This window comes from Cryptomeria japonica, chromosome 8, assembly GCF_030272615.1.
Source record: "Cryptomeria japonica chromosome 8, Sugi_1.0, whole genome shotgun sequence".
Lineage (NCBI taxonomy): Eukaryota > Viridiplantae > Streptophyta > Pinopsida > Cupressales > Cupressaceae > Cryptomeria > Cryptomeria japonica.
Window position 1 is genome coordinate 649,894,058 of NC_081412.1, and position 21,372 is coordinate 649,915,429.

At 39.5% G+C, this 21,372-nt stretch overlaps 2 protein-coding genes across 2 annotated transcripts; both read left to right on the forward strand.

Moving 5' to 3' along the window:
- The first annotated feature begins 3,150 nt into the window (after window positions 1-3,150).
- Window positions 3,151-3,792, forward strand: LOC131857894 (uncharacterized). Its single transcript, XM_059210673.1, has 2 exons — window positions 3,151-3,351; window positions 3,436-3,792. The coding sequence occupies exons 1-2, from the start codon at window positions 3,151-3,153 to the stop codon at window positions 3,790-3,792; spliced, it is 558 nt and encodes a 185-aa protein (XP_059066656.1).
- A 6,992-nt stretch (window positions 3,793-10,784) lies between these two features.
- LOC131069261 (blue copper protein 1a-like) lies at window positions 10,785-11,391 on the forward strand. The gene is made up of 2 exons (XM_058004625.2): window positions 10,785-10,974; window positions 11,054-11,391. Exons 1-2 carry the CDS (start codon window positions 10,785-10,787, stop codon window positions 11,389-11,391), a joined length of 528 nt encoding a protein of 175 aa, XP_057860608.2.
- The last annotated feature ends 9,981 nt before the right edge of the window (window positions 11,392-21,372 follow it).

A 21,372-nucleotide genomic window follows, 5' to 3' on the forward strand; every position in this document is an offset into this window, starting at 1 on the left:
TTTTGTGTTGTGTTCTTGAAGTCGACATGATGACGTCCTTATTCCGTGATGCGGATATATACTTGACGACTTCATTTGATTATTTTAGTGATCGATGGTTATGTGTGATGCATGTATGAGCGATTGTGTGTGATGCATGTATGAGCGATTGTGTGCAGATTCATGTTTGCGGTTGAAGGATTTATGCTCTGATATGATGTAGAATATCATAACAGAGAAATGTTGCAAAGTTGAGTAAGATATAGTATTTTGTACTTAACCGGAATTGTCTTTGGCATATGTAGATGTTATTCATCAGAACTTCAGACATTACAATTATTTTATGTAATCATTTGTAGGGCAGTGAACCTTCCAGGGTTGTAGCCCTTACTTGTAATTGAGAAGTGAGCTCTAAGTAGTGTACCTAAATGAATGTGCATTCCCCTTAACTAATATTTGTATACTTCTAATAGAGTATATTAATATTATGGGTTTGAATCCCACCATTGTTTTTTCCTTACCCGAGTTTTTATGCAAAAATGTTGGTGTTATGGTGTTCCTGATCTTTGCTTTGTTTCTACACTTTACTTTTCTTCATTTGCATAAAGTGGTTGAAAGAACGGGTTAGTAAAGTTAAAAATTACATAACACTCATTCATGCCCCCCCCGCCCTCTCTCAGTGTTCCTTTTTTCCAACATAGGCTTTTCATCTCAAAGCATGGTAGTAGGGAGTGAATAACAATTTAAATGATTACCTATAAATTGTAACTATTAACTCGAATTAACAAAAACAAAAAAAGGGACAATATGAACAAGAAAATATTTATTTGAATTAAATGTAATTATATCTTTTATGCTTAGTGGAAGATGGCATTAGTTTTAGTTTAAGATTATCATTGGGAAATAAATTTTAAATTTCAATATGTGTTTAAATTATCATATGTGTGATGGTGTTTGTCAAATTGGAAAATCTTGGTTTAGCGGAATAGCGATGGCTCGCGTGCAGGTTGGGCTAGCGGCCGAGCTAGGGTTTTGAAGCCCTAGCTCGTGGGCGCAGGTGCAACTGGTGCAAAGGGGGAGGGAGGTGAAGGGTGTCAGGGGAGAGCGGTGGGGGTGTGGCTGGGGGTGGCGGGGCTTCCTTGCTGGTCACCGAGGGGTGGTTTGTGTTGCGGGGGTGTTGGGGGTTCAGGCTACTGCGGGCAGTTGGATCCCTACAGGTCTCCCATGGGGTTGGGGGGGCTTGGTTGGTTGCTTTGGAGGAGTAGCTTGGTAGGGGTTGACTCTCGGGGGGCTATGTTTTCTCAAGGGCCTATCCGGGTTTGGTCTTTGGCTGTCATTTGGTGCATTTTAACTCTTTTTGCGAGCCGATGTCAGGCTTTGGTGGGGAGGCCTCACAGGGGGCCCCAACCATGGACTCTCATGCTGCGGTGGGTTCAAAACCCCCACTTCAGAATATGAAGACATTTTCCAATAATCTTTTCTCCTCAGATCTGGGATGTAGAAGTGCTGGTCTCGAGAGATACAGTGAAAGGCCGAAGCTGGTTATTCCCCCCGAGATGATAGATGAAGATGTTGAGTACTTTTCAAAGCACTCTCTTTACTGCAATTTTTTGGGAATGTAGGTCTCCCTACAGTTCTTGGAGAATTCGACGCAGAGGACTTGGGTGCCGGACGGGGAAATTGAGATTATGCTTTTGGCGAGCAACTATTTCATGGTTACTTTCAACTATATGGAGGATCGCAATAGGGTCTTTGAAGGAGACCCGTATTTTACAACCAGGTGGGGTTGTTTATCAAACCTTGGCATGAGAGGTTTAACCCTTCGGAGGAGCTCCCAAATAGGGTTCCTGTGTGGGTTTGCTTACCACGGTTTGCAGTGGAGTGTTGTTGGGAGGAGGTGTTACGGATGTTGGCTGCACTGCTTGGGAAACCAGTGGGATCCTCTTTGCAAACCCTAGGGAGAAAGGTAATGACTTTTGCGTGCATCTGTGTGGAAATTGATCTTAGTAAACCTTTACCAGATGCTATAGATATGTGTGCTTGTTCTTACTCTTGGGTTCAGCAGTTAGACTATAAGACATTACCTTTTCGTTGTCGTCTGTGCCATGAGTATGGTCATTTACAACGTAAGTGTCCTAGATATAAACTAGTGGTTTGCCAGCCTCAACAACCGGCCCAGAGCCAAGATAGGACTGATAAAGGAAAAGCTGCTATAGCAGCCGAGGTGGTGGGTGCTGATGGTTTTGTTTCATTTAAGACAAGGAATAGAAATCATGGCCAGAAGAGGTCCCTTCAGGAGAGACATGAGGAGGATACCTTTAATAGATTTGAAGCATTGGACAACCTCAGCCAACAAGAAGTGAATCTGGGGCTAACCCCGTTGGACCAAGGTGCTTTAGTGGGGGGTTCGAAAAGAGTTATGGAGGATTTTACCCAAGCCTTGCTAGTGACTGGAAGCCAACTAATGGAGTTGGAGCAGATTGCAAGGGCTGAGGTGAGACTCTCTCCTATCTCAGAGGTGAATTTGGTGGGGAGGGAGGGCTCCCCAATAGCTCTGAAAGTGGAATCGACTAGAGCTAAAAACATTAAGTCCTCGGCTCACTTGGGTCTTCATCAGAAAGAGTTTAAGAAGAGTGTTTTGGAGAAAAACTCAAAGGCCGACAAGAAGAAGGATTTGGATAAAATCAAATTGATGGGAGAAAATTTGGTTGAGTCGGGGTCAGTAAAGACTTTGGATTCTCACTTTTCCGATCCTCCTAAATGATTATGCTTTCATGGAATGTGAGGGGCTTGAACAACAGCCCTAGACAAAAAGTTGTTCCGGATTTGATTACGAATCATTCACCTGATGTCCTGTTTCTACAAGAAACTAAACTTTTGCTGGAGAGTATGATGGGGTTGGTGCCCAAGTTATGGGGGCAAGGCGAGTGTCAGTGTATTGGGGTTGCTGGCTCTTCTGGGGGAGTGGCATGCTTGTGGAATCCTTCAAAGATTCGCCCTATCTGGTGGGTGGCTTCTAGATCGTCATGATCTAGGGTTGCCTCAAGTCTTGAGACTAGAGACCATATCTTGTTCAATAATATCTATGCCCCCACTAATTTTTTGGGCAAGCAAAACCTTTGGTCTCATATCTCTTTTATGCGAAGGTTGGTCCCTTTTCATCCTTGGATTATGGCGGGAGAATTTAATGCTATCATTAAGTTGAGTGAGAAGAAGGGGGGAGTCATGCAACTGGATCCCTCTTCTTATCTCTTTTGGGATAGTATATCTACCTTGCATCTGATTGACATTAAGTCTAGCAACGGTTTGTTCACATGGAACAATAGGAGAGTGGGGGAGTGTTGGATTGCTGAAAGGCTGGACAGGTTCCTGGTTTCCAGTTGTTGGGTTGGTGGGGGGTGGTCCACAAGATCTAAGATTCTGGACTGGAGAGGGTCTGACCATTGGCCTATATAGCTGGTCTCTTCTTCAGCCCAGGTTTCTCACTCTCCTTCCTTCAAATTCCAACTTATGTGGCTTCGGGATCCTACTCTACACGCTCTAGTTGAGCAGTGGTGGAGGAAGGGGAGGTCGGCCTTTGGCATTGCCATGTTTACTTTTGCTAAGCAGCTGCAGTTTGTTAAGTTTCAGCTCAAACAGTGGAATAGGAAGGGTTTCGGAAACATTTTTCAAGCTAAGAAAGCCGCCCAAACAGTGTTAAATGGCATCACAAGTGAAATCAAAGAGCAGGGCTTGTCTGAAGCCTTGCTTAGGAAGGATGATAGGGCCCTCAAGGCTTTAGAGGAATGGGAACTCAGGGAAGAAATTTACTAGGAAACTGAGAGCTCGCATTGATTGGCTTCAAGCAGGTGATAAGAACACAACTTTCTTTTTCAACTTTGTGAAGGCAAGACGCCATGGGAACTCCATTTCCGCTCTAGTCAATGATAGAGGTGAGATGTTATTATCCTTGTAGGAGATTTCTAGGGAGGCTCTTCAGTATTTCCGATCCCTCTTCAGTGCAGATCCTCAGGGGGATTTGGTGGAGGAGAACCAAGTCCTCGCTTACATTCCTCCTCTTCTGTCTAGGGAAATGAATGAGCAGCTTCTAGGCCCTATTTTGTTGGAAGAACTTGAGCGGATTGTTTTTCACATGAGGAAAGGAAAAATTTTAGGTCCGGATGGGTTTCTGGTTGAATTCTTTCAAGAGTTCTAGGATATCATCAAATTGGACTTACTCGAAGTAGTCCAAGAGTCCCAGAGGAACAAACAGATGCTTCGGGCCTTGAATGCAACCTTCATTGTGCTAATCCCTAAGTGTGATGGAGCCAACAGGTTAGGCCAGTTCCACCCTATATCTCTCTGTAATGTGATATACAAGATCATATCTAAGCTGATAGCAGAGAGGCTGAAGAAGTGTTTGGGGGTTGTTATCTCAGAGGAACAGAGCGGGTTTGTGGAAGGGTGTCAAATTTTGGATGGTGTGGTAATTGCTACGGAGACCATTCACTCTATGGCATCCTCCAAGGAAAAAGCTATGTTTATCAAATTGGATATGGCTAAGGCTTACGATAGAGTCCACTAGTCCTTCCTCCTGAAGATCCTCAGGTCGATTGGCTTTGCTAAGGATTAGAGCCAATGGGTTATGAGTTGTGTCACGTCCACCTCTTTCTCAGTGCTTATTAATGGTGATCACACAGAGCTATTCAGTGTGACTAGGGGCCTTCACCAGGGGGATCCCCTCTCCCCTTACTTATTCATTCTCCTGGCTAAGGGTTTTGGGAGGTTGATTAAGCATAATGTGGGTCTGGGTAGTATTTAGAGTTGGAGTTGGGGTAATGATTTGCAGCCTCAGTCCCATTTGTAGTTTGTTGATGACATGACCTTGATGGGTCTTGCTTGGATCAGTGAAGCTACTAATCTGCATAAGGTTTTGGATGTCTATCTGGCAGCCTCAGGTCAGTTAATCAATGAAAACAAGTCTTCTATTCTTTTCTTCAACACTCCTGGAGCTATTCAATGGAGGATTGCTCTGATCTTGAGGTTCCAAGTGGGTGCTCTGCCCATGACCTATCTGGGTATTCCTATCTCTCCTCGTAATCCTCCTTAGGAGTCATGGCAAGGTATTTTGGATAAATTTTGCTCGAAGGTGGAACATTGGATGCACATATGGTTATCTTTCACTAGGAGGGTGCAATTGATTCAGTCGGTGGTTCAGGCTCTTCCAATTTATCGTTGTATGCTTCAAGTGGCTCCTATGTGGTTCTTGAAGGAAATGGACTCTTTGGCAAGAAAATTCTTATGGGCAGGCAATCTATCCTCCTCCAAATGGAGTCTGGTCAATTGGGACCTGGTGTGTAGCCCGAGACAGTCGGGGGGGCTTAGTTTACGGTAGGCTATTTTATTCGGGGAGGCTCTGGTGGCTAAACTATATTGGAGGTGGTGCGTCGAGCAAGATCATGGGTGGGCTAAGCTTTTGGCTTTCAAGTATATGTAGAGGGTCCCAGTTCAAGAGTTTCCAAGATACCCGCTTGAGGGAAAAGGCTCAACGATTTGGTATACTCTCAAGAAGGGGGCCTCTCTCATTAAGGAGGGACTCTTTTGGATCTGCAAGAGGGGGGAGGAGGTCCTTTTCTGGAACGACTCTTAGGATGGGTACCCCCCATCCTTGTGCAATTTCCCAATCTTGGGAACCTTAGCCAAAGATTCCTTGAGGCAGGGTGGTCTAGGGTGAGTGACTTCAAGGCGGTCTTCTGGTGTGGGCAGTTGGAGATGGAGAGGTGGAAGGCTCCTAGCGAGTGGCCGGTTGTTGGGATGGAGGAAGAGTGTGCTGAGCTACAAGGCATTCTAGCAAATAGACATTGCAATGCTCTCAAGGGCAAGGATGGACTTGCCTAGTCTCCAAATCCTAAAGGCATCTTTACTGTTGCTAGTGGTTACCGGGTTCTTTTGAATAGAAGGTTGGAGGGTAGAGAGGTGCATTGGTGGAAACAGGCTTGGAACAGTTTCTCTTGGCCAAAGTTTAATTGCTTCGCTTGGACTCTGGCTTTGAATAGATGCCTAACTTAGGATAATATTTGAAAGAGGGGATTCTTGGGGCCTTCTATTTGTGCTTTGTGTGGTAATGGGGAAGAAGATTCCTCACATTTGTTCTTCAAATCCCCCTTCTCTATGCTTATTTGGCACTATTGGTGAGGGGTGTGGAAGAGTCCATGTGTCCATGCGGACTCTCTAGTGGATTTTTGGAGCAGTTTGGGCAGACCACCTATTTTGTCCTCCTTCCTTCAGACGGTCTGGTACATTGGGCCCATCTTCATACTCTGGTAGATTTGGCTTGAAAGGAACAAAAGGATCTTTTGCGAAGCAAGACTGTTAGTGCAGCAAGTATGGAATAGAACCATGGTTATGATTCGGGAGATGGTGGAAGTGAAGTGTGAGGTGAATCTTCCTTTGAATAGAGACGAGGTAGACATTGTGAGCAGATTGGGGTGGCATGAGTTGTCTCCTGCTTCCACTTGTGTCAGAAAAGGTAGGGGTGCTAGGAAGAAAGTCCAAAGGGTTGGAAAGTGGAGCCCCCCTCTGGATGGGATTATTAAGATTAACACCTATGGCTCTTCTAGGGGTAACCCAGGCCCAACTGGGGTGGGGGGATAGGTCAGAACTGTATGGGAGAAGTGGTCTTCCTCTTTTTGGTGCATAAAGGGAGGCAATCCAATAATTACATGGAGGGTCTTGCTATTCTCTACGCCCTAGAGAGGGCCTGGGAGTTGGGTTGTAGGAAGGTTATCTATGAATCGGATTCACAAATTATTGTTAATCTGTTCACTGAGCAGAAGATGAATGGGACTCATTGGTAGCTGGCAGGGATTGTGCATCAAATCCTTTAGATTAGTTCTTTAATGGAGCAGGTGTCTTTCATCCACATTCCCCTTGAATGGAATAGAGCGGCCGATTGTTTGGCTAAGTGGGCCTCAGAACATGATAGTGATTGGAAGATGGAAGGATGGGAGCAACTCTCCCCAGATTATTGTCAAATCTTGCAGAAGATTCTTGCTGAGGACATGGAGAGTTAGGATGTTGATTGAGCTTGGTCTAGGCCTAGGGTTCTTTTTGTGAAGGGCCTTAGAGCTCTAGTCCTCCTTGTATTTTTTGGGTCTGATCTTCAATAAAGTTTTTACACCTTTTATTCAAAAAAAATTATCGTACGTGTAATGTAAAAGAATAATTTAAATTTAGTTCTATGTTCATCATTGATTAATAAAGTGTTTATATACTATATATAAATAATTTGAAATATATAATTTTTAATTAATATCATAATTAATGAGTTGCATGTGTACGTATATAAATATTTGTACAAGAAATTTATTGGAGTTGTTATCTATGGTGGTGAAACTCACATGAAGAACTAACTGTTAAATCCCCTTATAAACTAGTCACTTGAAGCATATAAGTGTTGAATTGAAGAAACCGACTATTACAATTCACTTTCATAAAACAAAAAAGAGATTTCCTAAATGGTTACGATAATTAATAGTTCTCAAGATTTGGATTGTTGTTAAAAAAGAATATAATTATAATCTCTAAAATTCAAGTTTAGTTATGGGGCTTATTGATTGCAACTTGTATCAATTAATTAGTTTTAATTTTTTTAGTTTAACATAAATTAATAAGTGAGTTCTCATTTACTTGTCTAAATGACCAATTAGACTTTCTAGTTGTCTAAGGAAGAAAAATTAAAAATTAAAGTGAGTTCTCATTTAATTGTTTGTGATAGAAATAATAGTTTATTTAAACTTGATAAATCACCACTAAACTACCTATTTAAATTCATGTGTTGGGACTTTCACAACTATAAAACTACAAAGTAGTGTATGATGGCAATTATGTTTCAAGGTAACTGAATTCAATAAAAATTGGCTATTAAATTAATGTCATTAATATTGAAAATATTTTGGTCTAATTCCAAGTCTCACTCCAATGGGGACTTGATCACTTTTATTCTACCTAAAATCTCTTAAAGAAGGATTAACCCTAGGTTAACTTTCCTTAAGATACCTAACCCTATATTAGGTTATTCACAATATTACGATGTCTAGAAGAAGGCTGTATTGCACTCAAACTCATTTGAACCTTCACCCCACTATTTGAGTGATGTTCTTGTTAGACATTGCATGAGTGAAATTAAAATGTATGCAATATAGTCATCATGTTAGGCATTATGATAGATTATATTGTTATAATTTTTCAAAAAAAATGATCGTTAAATTGTTTCAAGAAAAGAAAATTAGGGCATGTCTCATGTTTTCATTTTGAAATTATGGGCATGACAAGACTCACTAATTACTTACTAATTGCATTAAAAAAATAGACTGTAAAATTAGGAGATTAACAATAAATTAAATTAGTTATTACCCTTAAAAGATACATTGAATAGTTTAGTAGTTTCCATGTCTATAGAGAGGCAAACACCCATGTAGATCCTAGCCAAATTTTCTTTAGATGTAGATGTGAATTTTATTAATCAAGATGATGATAATTTATAGTCGAGCTAGATGCCTAATCTCTATCATAATGAGCTCACCCTTTAATGATCCTACTCTACATGAGATAATGGCAATATTAAATAGAAACACAAATTTTTCTAAGTAGATGGGTCTCCTTGACAAATGGTAATGACAAGGGGACTATTTGGACTAGAGTTGATTTTTATAGTTTTAAGATTCAAATTTGCTTCTATTTAAACTTTTTATCTCTATGGAATGTGGATTATTTAGTTGGATTATTTGCTAAGAAAAATTTAAATCTCTTTCCTTTTAGAGGTATTAAATATTTTTCTAAAAGACAACCTCAAGGTGATTGTTTTTTATTAAGGTAAATGGGTTTTACAGGGACCAAAAACCCAAAAGTTTTACAAAAAACTTGGAAATAAGCATTAAAGTCTGAAACCAACAGCTAAAGAAAAATGAAATTGGGCCAAGCCCAGAAAACAGTCTACACAAGACCAATGATTAAGACCAACACAAACAAAGACCTACTGATAAGAATGCACCAACTCTGCATTCTTCTTAATCACTTTCCTATTGATATCCTCCAACTCGTCCATGGTAAATCCGGAGTTGCCTTGCTCTTGGTTCTCACTCCTAGTATGGGTACATGGACCAGCCGTAGTTTGGGATCGAGGCATCTAACCACCTGCACCCTTCACAATCTTCTTTTACTTAGAGACTGAAGGTGTCACACTGGTAATGGGATCAACCTTGTAATCTGTAATCATGTTCTTGACACTCAATAAACCTTTTGAACTATAATTCATGGCGGCCTTGCTGATCTCAACCAGATTTTTCAAACTACCTTTGATTTCTGCAACACTCACCTCCAAATTCCATATCCTACTTTCATGATTCAATTTTAGCTTGTCCACGTCCTCGTTCACTTTCTAGGTCAGTTGGAGGTTTTTGTTTTTTTTTTATTTGGTCCCGGATTATCTGTAAAAGAATCAACAATACCCTTAATATGCTCTTTAAGGACTTCGATCTCCATACCCATTTTCCAGAGGCATTCCATCTGACTGCTGACCGCAATGGAAATACAATCATCTAGGTCAGATTCAATGGCAGTCGTGCCCTATTTCCCAGGATCAAATTTATAATTATGGTGTGTGTAATTAGGATAGTTCTTCATGAAGTTTTTTCATTCTCATGTGTTTTTCACTATTCTATTCGAGGTTATGAATTGAAGATGTTGATTAGGATAGTTGTGATAGATTTGATAAAACCCTTTGACATGTGGGTCTTGATAAGATGTTAGCTATTGCAATTCTTGGTCATATTTTTTTTATTGTTATTTTTTTCTTGTTGCTTAGCATGTTTTCCTTGGATCAATCAATTCATTTTGTCTTCTATATTGTGGTTCACAATGAGATTTGACTTTTCTAAAGTTTTTTAATAGGTGATATGTCATCTTTAAGTATTGATTAGGAATCTTCTATTAATAATACTCATTTAGATAATGACATCAATAGTAATTCAAAAATACAAATCTAATTACCAGTTGTATATATAGTAATACTCCAATACTTTATATTTAAAATTACTAATATATGTCATGAAAATATTTTTGAAATCCTTTCCCCTAATATTATTGGACAATCCTACATTTATAAGATCACTTTTAAGGTGCACATTTTGAAAATGTCAACATTTAGATATGGCCACCTTAGGACAAATCTACTTAAGAAAAAAACAGCTTACATAAATTGGCATTTTTTTTCAATTTAAAATGGAAGAATTATAGAAAATAAAGAAATAACATTTGCTCCTCGTCTTTGAAGGTATATATATATATATAGTTTAAAATTGCGTTGGCGGATTTCCCATAATACGAAAGACAAAAGACAAGCAAATATCGAGGGAAAGCTAAGCATGTGAATGTTAAAACTAGACAATGATGTTCAACCATAGCTCAATGTTTATTTATACTGAAGCAATCCCTCCTCCATAAAGGTAATTTCGAAGGAGAATTCTGGCATCGATGAAAGATACAATCACAAAAGTCGAACTTTTAGCCTGCTCGTTCAGTTAGGTTTTCTCAATTACTACAACGAAGAAAGTCATTGAGACTATTATACAATTACATATTCTATCTTGCAGGCCTCTTATCAATTAATCCGCTATTTTCTGTCGTCTCTACTTGTAACTAGAATCTGCCGTCCATGACCTCTCTGTATATATACGCAACACCACATGCATAGACTCAATACTTGTTTCCAGTGTCTCAATATAATAAATTTTACCATCTTTTAGAGAAAACCTAGAGCTTCTCACATGGCAATCAGCGGGACCTCCATGGGACCTAAGAGCTTAACACTAGTGCTAGTGCTTGCATGTCTCACATGCATGCTATCTGGGCGCGTGGAGGGCAAAGATATTATGGTTGGTGACGGCAACTGGAAACTCGATTACAATTACACGGCCTGGGCAGAAAGTAATATGTTTATGGTTGGGGACACCCTGGGTAAGCAAATTCAATATGATTTTCTTAACATTTCATTATAATTATGTTTAGAAGATTCTTATACTAATTAACTATGCAGTGTTCAATTATACCAAGGGAATCCATAATGTTCATTCTGTAACCGGAGCTGAATTCAAAGATTGCTCGGGAAAAGGCTCTATAGTATTAGAAAGTGGAAACGATCGCGTTGCATTGAAAACGGCCGGAAATATGTGGTTCTTATGTTCGAAGGCAGAGGGAGAGCACTGCAAAAAGGGCATGAAATTCAAAATCACGGTTTTGCCCGCAACGACAGATCTTGCACCAGCTGCACCACCCGCCTCACCACCACAATCTAAGGCCGCCCCATCTGTGTCTTCTGCTGCTTCTGCTTTCATGGTTGTCATCCTCGCCTGCATGGCGATTTTTCTCCTTTAAATCTGGTGCTGAAAATCGTAGTGCTAATGGACTTAAGATTTGTTTTTTCCCATTTCGCAATAATTATTACCCTCGTCTAGGCAAAGCATTGTTTTTCCGTTTGAATTAGTAAGTTGTATGGTTTATTCAGGTTGTGAGATCTATATCAACTTCCATTTTGGAAGGGTTGAATAAAATATTATTTGGTTCGGTTTTTGTTATCGTTGGATGATTTATGAAAAATAAGAAACAAGAACATTAAAACGTAAATGACTACAGAGAGAAATAAGCATGTGATGCACTCTTTTGCTTGACATGGATCATGTTCGTGAACGTATGATGATAGACAAATGTTTTGCTAATAGGAAATAAATAAAATTCAAACTGCAAGGGATTACAAAAAAACCTTGCATTGAGACTTTGTATATTAAGCGGACAAAAGATTCATAATCTACTCCTGACACATCCTCAAATGTTCGTAGTCCTCTGATTAGCTTTAGAATCCATTATCAAGTCGGCTTAACTCCAAAGTCATTTATGTTAATTCGAAGTTCCATTAGATATGTCTGTCTACTTTATGACGTCGTCAAATTTAAACTTTTTATATCGGCCGAATTGGTATATATATATTGTGTTGAGGTCTTTTATTGTTTCAATCTGTTTAATCAAGAAGAGTTAGAATGTACGTATCATTTGGTCTTAGTCATAAATGTTTTCAGTCATTTAAAATTGTCCAAGTCATCTAGAAAATTGCTATCATTAGTTTGTGTTCATAGTTATGTCATCAACATTTGATTTCTTATTTCTTTTTTCTAACAATATCAAATAAATCTCATGTTAAATTGTTATATCGAATTTTTTTTATTTTTTTATTTTTAAATATATTATATTTAAACAAAAAATTTTAAAATAGTTTTTTTTTATGACAAAACATGATAGATCTATATTAAAATAATATACAATGAATGGAGCAGGAGCAGGAGTATTGGTGCATTCAAGTTTGAATTTGAATGGAGTAGGAGCAGGAGTCTTGGTTCATTCAGGTTTGAATTTGAATGGACCTGGTGCGGGTTTCTCGCATGTTGGGGGTCCAGGGGTTTCCCCAGTGACTCGCCCCTCTTCCGAATCGAATCTTAATCCCACGGATGGGGCCTCAAATGATACTTGGGATGGTGGTACCCTGCAAAATACTGCCAATGGTAAATCTGTCATCTTCGACAAACCTAGTGGTGTTGAGGGCCCCAATAATGCAGAGGGATTTTTTAAGATTCTATTTGCGTAGTGCAATAAGAAATGGGCTTCTTTATTTGGGTCTAAGCTTAAGGGTAAGGCCATTTCACCGGTTCCGCATAAAGTTGACATGGAGTCTTATGCTTGCTCCATATCTATCCCAGACTGTATTGTGGATCAAAATATGGCTCACATGAACTTAGTCTTCGTGGGTAAGGTTGTTGGACCACGTCCCAATATTGAGGTTGTTAGAGCTTGGGTGTCTAGAAAATGGAAGGGTAAGGGTCAAATTGATGTTGTTGCTATGGCTGGTGGTTTCTTCTCTTTTTCATTTGCTTGTGAGGAAGATCTTTGATCTATTTTGGCGGGTGGCCCCTAGATGCTGGGCAAAGCCTCGCTGGCCCTCAAAAAGTGGGAACCAGGATTTAATCCCAAAGATTGGGAATGTAATGAAGCCTCAATCTAGGTCAGATTCCCAGGTTTACCCATGAAGTTCTGGGGAGAACAATTTTTTATGGGAATTGTAGCTTGTTTTGGTGAGCTAATTTTAGTTGACCCAATGACTGTAGCTAAAAGACACCTTGTTTATGCTAGATTGTGTGTCAATATCAAGCAGTCTACAAACCTGCCAAGAGAGATTGATCTTTTCTCTAAGTTGGGAAGATGGGTGTAGAAAGTGGAGTATCAATCCATCCCTTTTGCATGTTTCCATTGTGAAAAAGTGGGTCATTGGGCCAGGAAGTGTCGGTCTAAGCCAAAGAAGGAATGGAGAAAGAGGAATGATAAGCTTCTCTTAGAGAAGAGGGATGCCATACCCTCTGATCCTCCTCTAGAAGGATTGTGCAATGATTCAAATGGATCTGTTGATCCATCTATCTTTCCCCCAATTGTGGGTGATGGGGTCTTGCCTACAGCTGGCTTTACTTCAAATGTACCTATGGCCCCTACTCCTAACCCTCCGCTCTTGGAGGAGAATGTTTGGGAATCCCATGTTGTGAATGCTCCCCGTGAAGAAGGGAATAATATTAATACTAATGGGATTGTCTCAGATATTCCCGTTCAACTGGTCATTGATATGGGTAACTCTGTTTAGGTGAAACCCCAGGTTTCTCTCTCTGGAATCATCCCAAGAGGACTCATGTCCTTTTATTGAGGTTAAACCCAAACACAGAAGAAGGAACTCCCCTATTGTCCAATCTACTTCAGTCTCTGGGGGATTTCAACTAGAAATAGACAAAATGCAAACTATGTGTCAGATTCAAGGGGGGTGGGGAGGCCACCCAATGCGGTTAGTAGAGATAGGCAAAGTCGGGCTTGCATTGCAGACAAAGCCTAGAGAACATTACTAGAAATGGGGATGGGATCCCCCTCTCTTTCTAAATGAAAATTATTCCATGCAATATAAGGGGATTGAATCATCCCCATAAGCATGATCTGCTATCCAAATTGGTTAGGGATCATAAGCCGGATATTTTCCTTGTTCAAGAGACTAATATGCCTGGTAATAAAGTGGAAAAGATTAAATTGGAGATTTTTGGAGATTGTGGTGTTCACTATGTTGATGCAGATGGTGCCTCAGGCGGTATCGCCACTCTTTGGAATCTGAGACTGTTATGTGGTAAGGTGGTTCTCTCTTCTCCTAATCACATTGCTACTAGGTTCTATAATCTTAAAGATGGATCCTTGTGGATTATTTCCAACATATATGCTCCTAATGGGAGACCCACTAGGAAAGTTCTCTGGTCTTCCATTTGTCATGCTACATTGCTTTTCCCTAATGAGAAATGGATTCTTATGGGCGATTTCAACATCCCTCTCTCAAACTTGGAGAAATCTGGGGGCATGCCTATTTCTATTGATAGTAGACAAGACTTGGCTAACATGATTAATTCTTTGAGCCTATTGGACCTAGATCTTATTGGGGCTAAATTCACTTGGTCTAACAGATGCAGTGGGGAGGATCTCATTCAGGTTAAGCTAGATAGGGGCCTTGTCTCTCTTGATTGGATTCAAAATGCTTCTTGTAAACTCAATGCCTTGACCCGATTAGGATCTGATCACTTCCCTATTTGTCTTTCAGTGACTCCGTTGTCTGGAAGAAAGGCATACCCCTTCAGATTTGAGAAAATGTGGCTGATGGCCCCTAACATCCATGATAAAATTATGGAGTGGTGGAATATTGATATCCACGGTATGACCATGTTTCATATTGCCAAGAAGTTATCCAATGTCAAGTTCAATATTCCACGTTGCAACAAGTCCTCTTTTGGTAATATTTTCAAAATTAAATATAAGCTCAAGCTGGATCTTGAGGAGGTTCAAAAGCATATCTAAGATTTCGGGTTTGATAATCACATCTCGAACAACGAAATTGAGATTTTAACTAAACTACATGATATTATTTCCAAAGAGGAGGAATACTAGAAGCAAAGATCTAGATCCTTATGGCTTAAAAGTGGTGACAAAAATACTATTTTTTTTCATATGATGACCCTCAAGCACAGGGCTATTAATAGAATTAGTAAAATTTAGGTTGGACAAGGATGGATTGATAAGCATGAAGAGATTTGCCTGGAAGCCATCAGTTACTTCACTAATCCACTATCGGTTGACGATCCTCTTAATGCTTTAGCCCAAGATGAGATCTTGCAGGATGTTCCCAACATTGTCTCTCAGGATATGAACTTGGAGCTAACCAGAATCCCTACTCATGATGACGTTCACAATGCATTGTTCTCTTTTGAAGGTAACAAAGTCACTGGCCCTAATGGCTTCCCTCTATTCTTATTTCAAAACGTTTGGCAGATCTTAAGCTCTAATGTGGTCATTGTTGTGCAAGAGTTTTTTGGGTCCCATTGTCTTCTGAAGAAGCTGAATGCCACCTTCTTTGTCCTCATTCCCAAGAAACCTGATGCCTATTCTTTTTAGGATTTTAGACCTATTAGTCTATGAAAATATATCTATAAAATTTTCACCAAGATCTTGGTGCTCAAGCTTAAGAAATACCTCCCCTCTTTAATTTCAAAACACCAGAATAGGTTTGTTCCTGGGAGGTAGATTTTGGATTCCGTTGTTGTGGTCCATGAGAACATTCACTCCTTATCTATCAATAAAAAACCCGGTTTTTTTCTTCTGAAATTGGATCTGTTGAAAGCTTTTGATAGAGTCAATTAGAGTTTTCTTCTCAGGATCCTTAGGGCATTTGGATTTGGAGATAACTTCATCCAAATTATTGATCAATGTGTGTCCACTCCCAAATTTTTAGTCTTGATTAATAGAGGTGCCTTTGGTTTCTTCTTTGCGTCAAGGGGCATTAGACAGGTGGATCCTTTATCTTCTTTCCCCTTCATTATCATGAGTGAAGCTCTCAGTAAAATTATCCAAAGGGAAGTTAGAATCTAAGAATTTAAAAAGATTTTAAAGAAGCTAAGAATTTAAAAAAGACTTTGGATACTTATGAGCAAGGCACTGGACAAAAAATTAGCCTAGCTAAAAGCTCAATTTTTTTCTTTAACACCTTGGAGCACAAAAAAATGAAGATTGCCATGATTCGAGGGTGTAAATTTGGGGTTCTTCCTGACTCTTATTTAGGTCTACCCCTTTTCCATAGTTCGACCCCATATTCCTTTTGGGTGAATCTTATTGATATATTCCAAAATAAGTTGGCTAGGTGGAAAGGTGCTTTGTTAAGCCAAGCTGGTAAGCTCCAGCTACTCAAAGCCATGCTATAGAGTCTCGCAATGTATGCTATGAGTTTATTCAAAATTCCCACCAAAATTGTTGATAGACTCGAAAGGATTCAAAAAAAAATTTGTGGACTGCGACTGAAATTAAGAATATGTTGCATCTTGTGGCTTGGAAAGAAGTTTTCCTTCCCAAGTCCATTGGGCGGGTTGGACATTAGAAATATGAGAGATTTCAATAAATCCTTGATGGCCAAGCAACTGTGGAGATGTCTTAAGGAGAATAATGAATGGATTGACATTTTCAAACATAAATAACACATCTAGGGTATCCAAAACAGGTTGGAATCTTATGACCTTCCAAACTTTGTCTCTAATTTATGGAGCAATTTCTTTGCTTCCACCAATATTATATTGCATGGTTGTAGATGGGTGCTGGGGAATGGAACTAAAATCAAATTTTGGCAGGACTGGTGGATTGGCGTTGGCCCCCTTTCAGATTCTATTTGGGCTCCTCCTTTCAAAGAATTATGTCTCAAAAAAATTGGCTCCTACATGGCTGATTATATTAGAGATGGAGCCTAGTTAGATCTCAAATCTGTGGATAATGCTTTGACACCTTTGCAACCCTGGTTAAACTGTATTCATATCCCTTGCTCTTATGTGGAGGATGAAGTGTTTTGGAATTTCTCCTCTTCAGGAAAATTCAAGGTTGTCGATGCCTACAAGTTCATCTCCAAAATCATTTCTCCCTCCCCGTTCTAGGCCGGTATCTGGAATAAGCTTTTAATTCTGAAAATTAACATCTTTTTTTGGTTTTTCATGTAGGGTAAGATTTCAACCATTGACAACCTTTGCAAAAGAGGAATTACTATTACTAACATATGCTTCCTATGCAAAGAAGTGGGGAAAATGTTGGTCATCTATTGTTGCACTGCTCTTTTGCCATGGATATTTGGAGTTTCTCCTTTGATATCTGGAACACTAATTGGGTCTTCCCTGATTCTGTTCAAAGGTTGTGGTTTGAATGGAAGTGCCCCTTCAACAATCGGGCTTTGGGAGTCTTTTGGAATATGTGTCTTCCTCATATTGCTTGGGGTATTTGAAAAGAAAGAAATAATAGATTTTTTTAGAGATTTGGAATCTCCTGCGCTTGTTGTAGCTATTCGAATTAGAAATGCTATCAAGGAGAATTTTCTTCACTCCTGCCCTAGTAGAAGGAATGACCATCCCCTCCCTACTCTCCAGGAGGACTAGGATACTATCAAACGGTGGTAAATTGGCTGGAATATCTCCATTCCTGTGTACAAAATTAAATAGTGCAGACAAAATATTCTATGACATCCCCCCTATGAAATGGATCAAAATCAATGTGGATGGGGTGGCTAAAGGTAATCCTGGGCCGCCTGGGTGTGGGGGAGTGGCAAGGAATCATATGGGTCTGCTGGTTTCTATGGTGGCACTCCCTTTGGGCACCCATTCCAACCATTTTGCAGAGGTGAGCACTACCCATTTTGGGTCTGGCTGAAATCTGACTCACTCAATATTATCAATTGTTTGAATGGGCGTACGGATCCTAGTTGGACTATTGCCAACTTGATCAAAGATTATTGTGATATGATTAAAGATTTGGATAAATAAAAAATTTCTCACATATTTCAAGAAAGCAATAAAGTGGTGGATTTATTGGCCAATATGGCGGTGGGCTACGTGGCGACAAAATGGTGGAGCAATTGAGACTTTCCCAAAAAAATTGTGTGACTTGGCATAAGATGATACCATCCACTTGTGGTAATCAATGAAGAACAATCATGAGTTGATTAAGTTGTTGGGGAAATGGTTTCCTTTCAATTTACCTATTCGAAGATCTAGAAACTTCTCTTGTGCCGAGAATTTTTGTCTTCTTGTGTTGAAATGTGTCTGGTGCGGCCCATTTCCTGCTTTTGTTTGGTGACCCAGACCATTATGGGTGGAGACAAGATTAGGCAAGAATAGCCCACTTTTGATAAATGGAAGAAAAATAAGGAACTGTGGCAAGAAATTGTTGATGGGGAATGGTTCCCTTCTTGTAAAGACTCGATGGTCATTCTCCTCTGCTCAAGGAAATGTTTGTCAATGGGTGGAGGAAAGGGTTTTTGAGGGCTTATGGTGTTGATTATCAGCTAGATGAAATCCCGGTGGCTATGGTTATGGGTTTGGCTATGAATGGCAGAAGGTTTAATAGAGATAGAAAAATAGGAGAGGAAAACATGGCAAATTGTTTTGATAAAGATAAGGAGCGTTCAAGAGTTAATTAAATGGCTGATGGTGGCTACAACAGAAAGGATCTTATGGCTCCTTAGGTGGACATGGCCAAGTTCATCATGAGGTACATTACGCATGATGGTAGATATGATAGTATCTTTTCTTATCATTTTACCATCTTGAATCACTTTAGGCATGGAAAATTTATTTTGATTCCTTCCACCTCACCCCTAGCCTTGGGATATCCTATAAATAGACCCCATTTTGGAGTTCAAATGGCCCCCGATTGATTGACCCCGGATCTCATCTCATTTTTCATCTTATGTATTTCTACTATAGGCATCTAGCTTCTAGTTTATCATTTTAGCAATGTTATCATGTTTGATTTTAGCTTAAATCTTAGCTTATTTCATAACAATATCATAGAATCGTATATCTCATCTAGATCATGCATCTTTATCATTTAAATCCTCCATTTAAGTGTAGTCAAGTCACTGGAATTTGCATATCTAGATCTGAGAGCAAAATTCATACTCGCATTTACTAGGAGGTACACAGGTCCCTCCATGAAGGGCTTATAGTGCTCATTATGGAGTACGCTAAAGCCCTTCAAGCACTAATGCATCTGCTATGTCCCATTCAGGAAGAATTAAAACACCAGCCTTTGACACCATTTCTGTCCCCTTTTAAGGAGTAATGGCTTTTAACTCTGCCATCATTTCTTGCTTCACCTCTTCCTCCACTGTAGTTGCATCTTTGTGGTGTTTCTCATTCCTTTTCTTCTCACATCTTGCCTTAAATTGGTCAATATTTTGTTTCCAAACAAATTGCATAAAGGACCCTCTTGAAACAAAATTATTATCAGCCAGGAACTCCTCACTGGCTTGTTTGATAGCAAGGTCTAGCTCCTTGTCTTTGAACTCATCTGCAATCAAGTTCATCTCAATGCTCAGTGGATCTTCAAACATTCCCTCTTGTGTTTCCTCATAAGTGTAGGCAATCTCTCTGAGACTCCCTAACTACAACAATTGCTTGGCCACAATTTTTGTTTAAAAATTATGTTTATCAAAATTCAATTTTTTTTGCAATTTTATAATGTGCAAAAAAAAACCTTACAACTTTTGTTTCAGAAACCTGTTGTCAGATGGTTGCTCTATATGTGCAGCTCATACAAAAGACACATTCTAAAAGCATAAAGTTCCAAATACAACCAAGAATAGAAAATTCGAGGCTAAAATATGCATAGCTAGGCAAAAACAAAGTCTATAGTACTCTATATGTTTCCAATCTAAAAATCTTGAAAAAAGGCCGGGGGCTATGACATGGAGACCAATAAATTTGTAACGAAAAATAGAATGAACAAGCCCAGTTACTGGAAACTGCAGAAAGATCACTTGTTGCATAAGAGTAGAAACATTAAGGTAATATTTTCCTTCATTAAAAGTGGAAAATTAATAATGTAAGCAACCTTCACGAATTCCTTTCCTGCCAGGTAAAGCAAAAGTCATGCATTGCAATGTAATTCAATTCCACAAATTTAAAGGAAACGATATTGGCTTTAAATCCCTACAAACTCGAAAGAAATCCTGTAAAAAAGAGTAAAAAGGCTCAGAATGGAGTCATTTTCTTCTCCATCCTTCAATTCAAGGCAGAGCACAACAAGCAAGAATGATAATATGAAATACATAAAACCAAATTTGAATTTAAATCCTAGATAATTCAAAAGTAATTCTGCAAAAGAAAGAAAAAGACTCAAGATAAAGCCATTTCTTGTCCATGCTTTGATTTTAGATAGAGCAAAGCAACCAAGATTGACAATCCCGAACACATAAATTCCAAAGAAATAGTTCGCTACACTTACCATCACAAGGCGGCAAGATTTGAACCCGCTCCCTGCCCGGCGCCACCCTGGGGCTCTTATTCTTACTCTCATCACTCTTTCTTTTGCAATTTCCTTCCTCTGAAGCAAGAGAAAACAAAGAAGAAGAAATTTGTATGCAATAATCTGTGGTGGGTGCCCTCTCTCTCTGAGAAAGGCCAAATCCCTAATACTAATGTTCAAGATGTCTCTAATTCGGATATGGAGATGGAGGATAGTGGGAATGTCAAACCCCTAGTTGACCCTGATTATAAGCTAGTTGAAGAGGGTGAGATGTTGGTCACTCCTGGAACCCATAGCAACAAGAACCCCCTAGATGGGCTGCAAGTAAATATAAATTGACCAGGAAGATGATTTCTAAAACTGAACCTTATTCCAAAAAGAAGAAGTTGGTTGCTAAAGATTATGCTCCCAAGACCTTGGACCAGGAAATCAAATTGGACATTCCTCTTAATTTTCGGAAGGAGAAGCAGGGGACTCTCTATAAAGATGTGGATAGTGGTTCACAGAAGGAAACTTCTCTGATGAATCTAGCGATGGAAGTGACTAGAAGCTAGGAGAACTGCTGGAAGTGGGTGGGGAAGGAGATCAATACCCTCAAAGAGGAGATTAAGGAGATAATTGATATCTTCATTGATTCGCCTGAGCCTAGAAAACCAAATAAGCTCATGATCATGACCGAAAAGCTTTCCCATGATGTTGAGGTTATGAAATGTAAACATGAGAAAAGAATTGAGAAGGTTGAGCAGTCTATGGAGGAGATCAAGAATAACCTTAAGAATCTAGTTTACATAAGGAGGCCATCAATAATAGTATGGAGGGTCTGGAAAAGATCAATGCCATGTTGGCGGAGTACAGATCCAATCCTATTGACAGTGATCCTGATGATAGTAACAGAAAGAAAGATCTGGGCTGTGAAGACTCTATTGTTGGTGGCAATAAAACTATGGACCCTGGTTCCAAGAC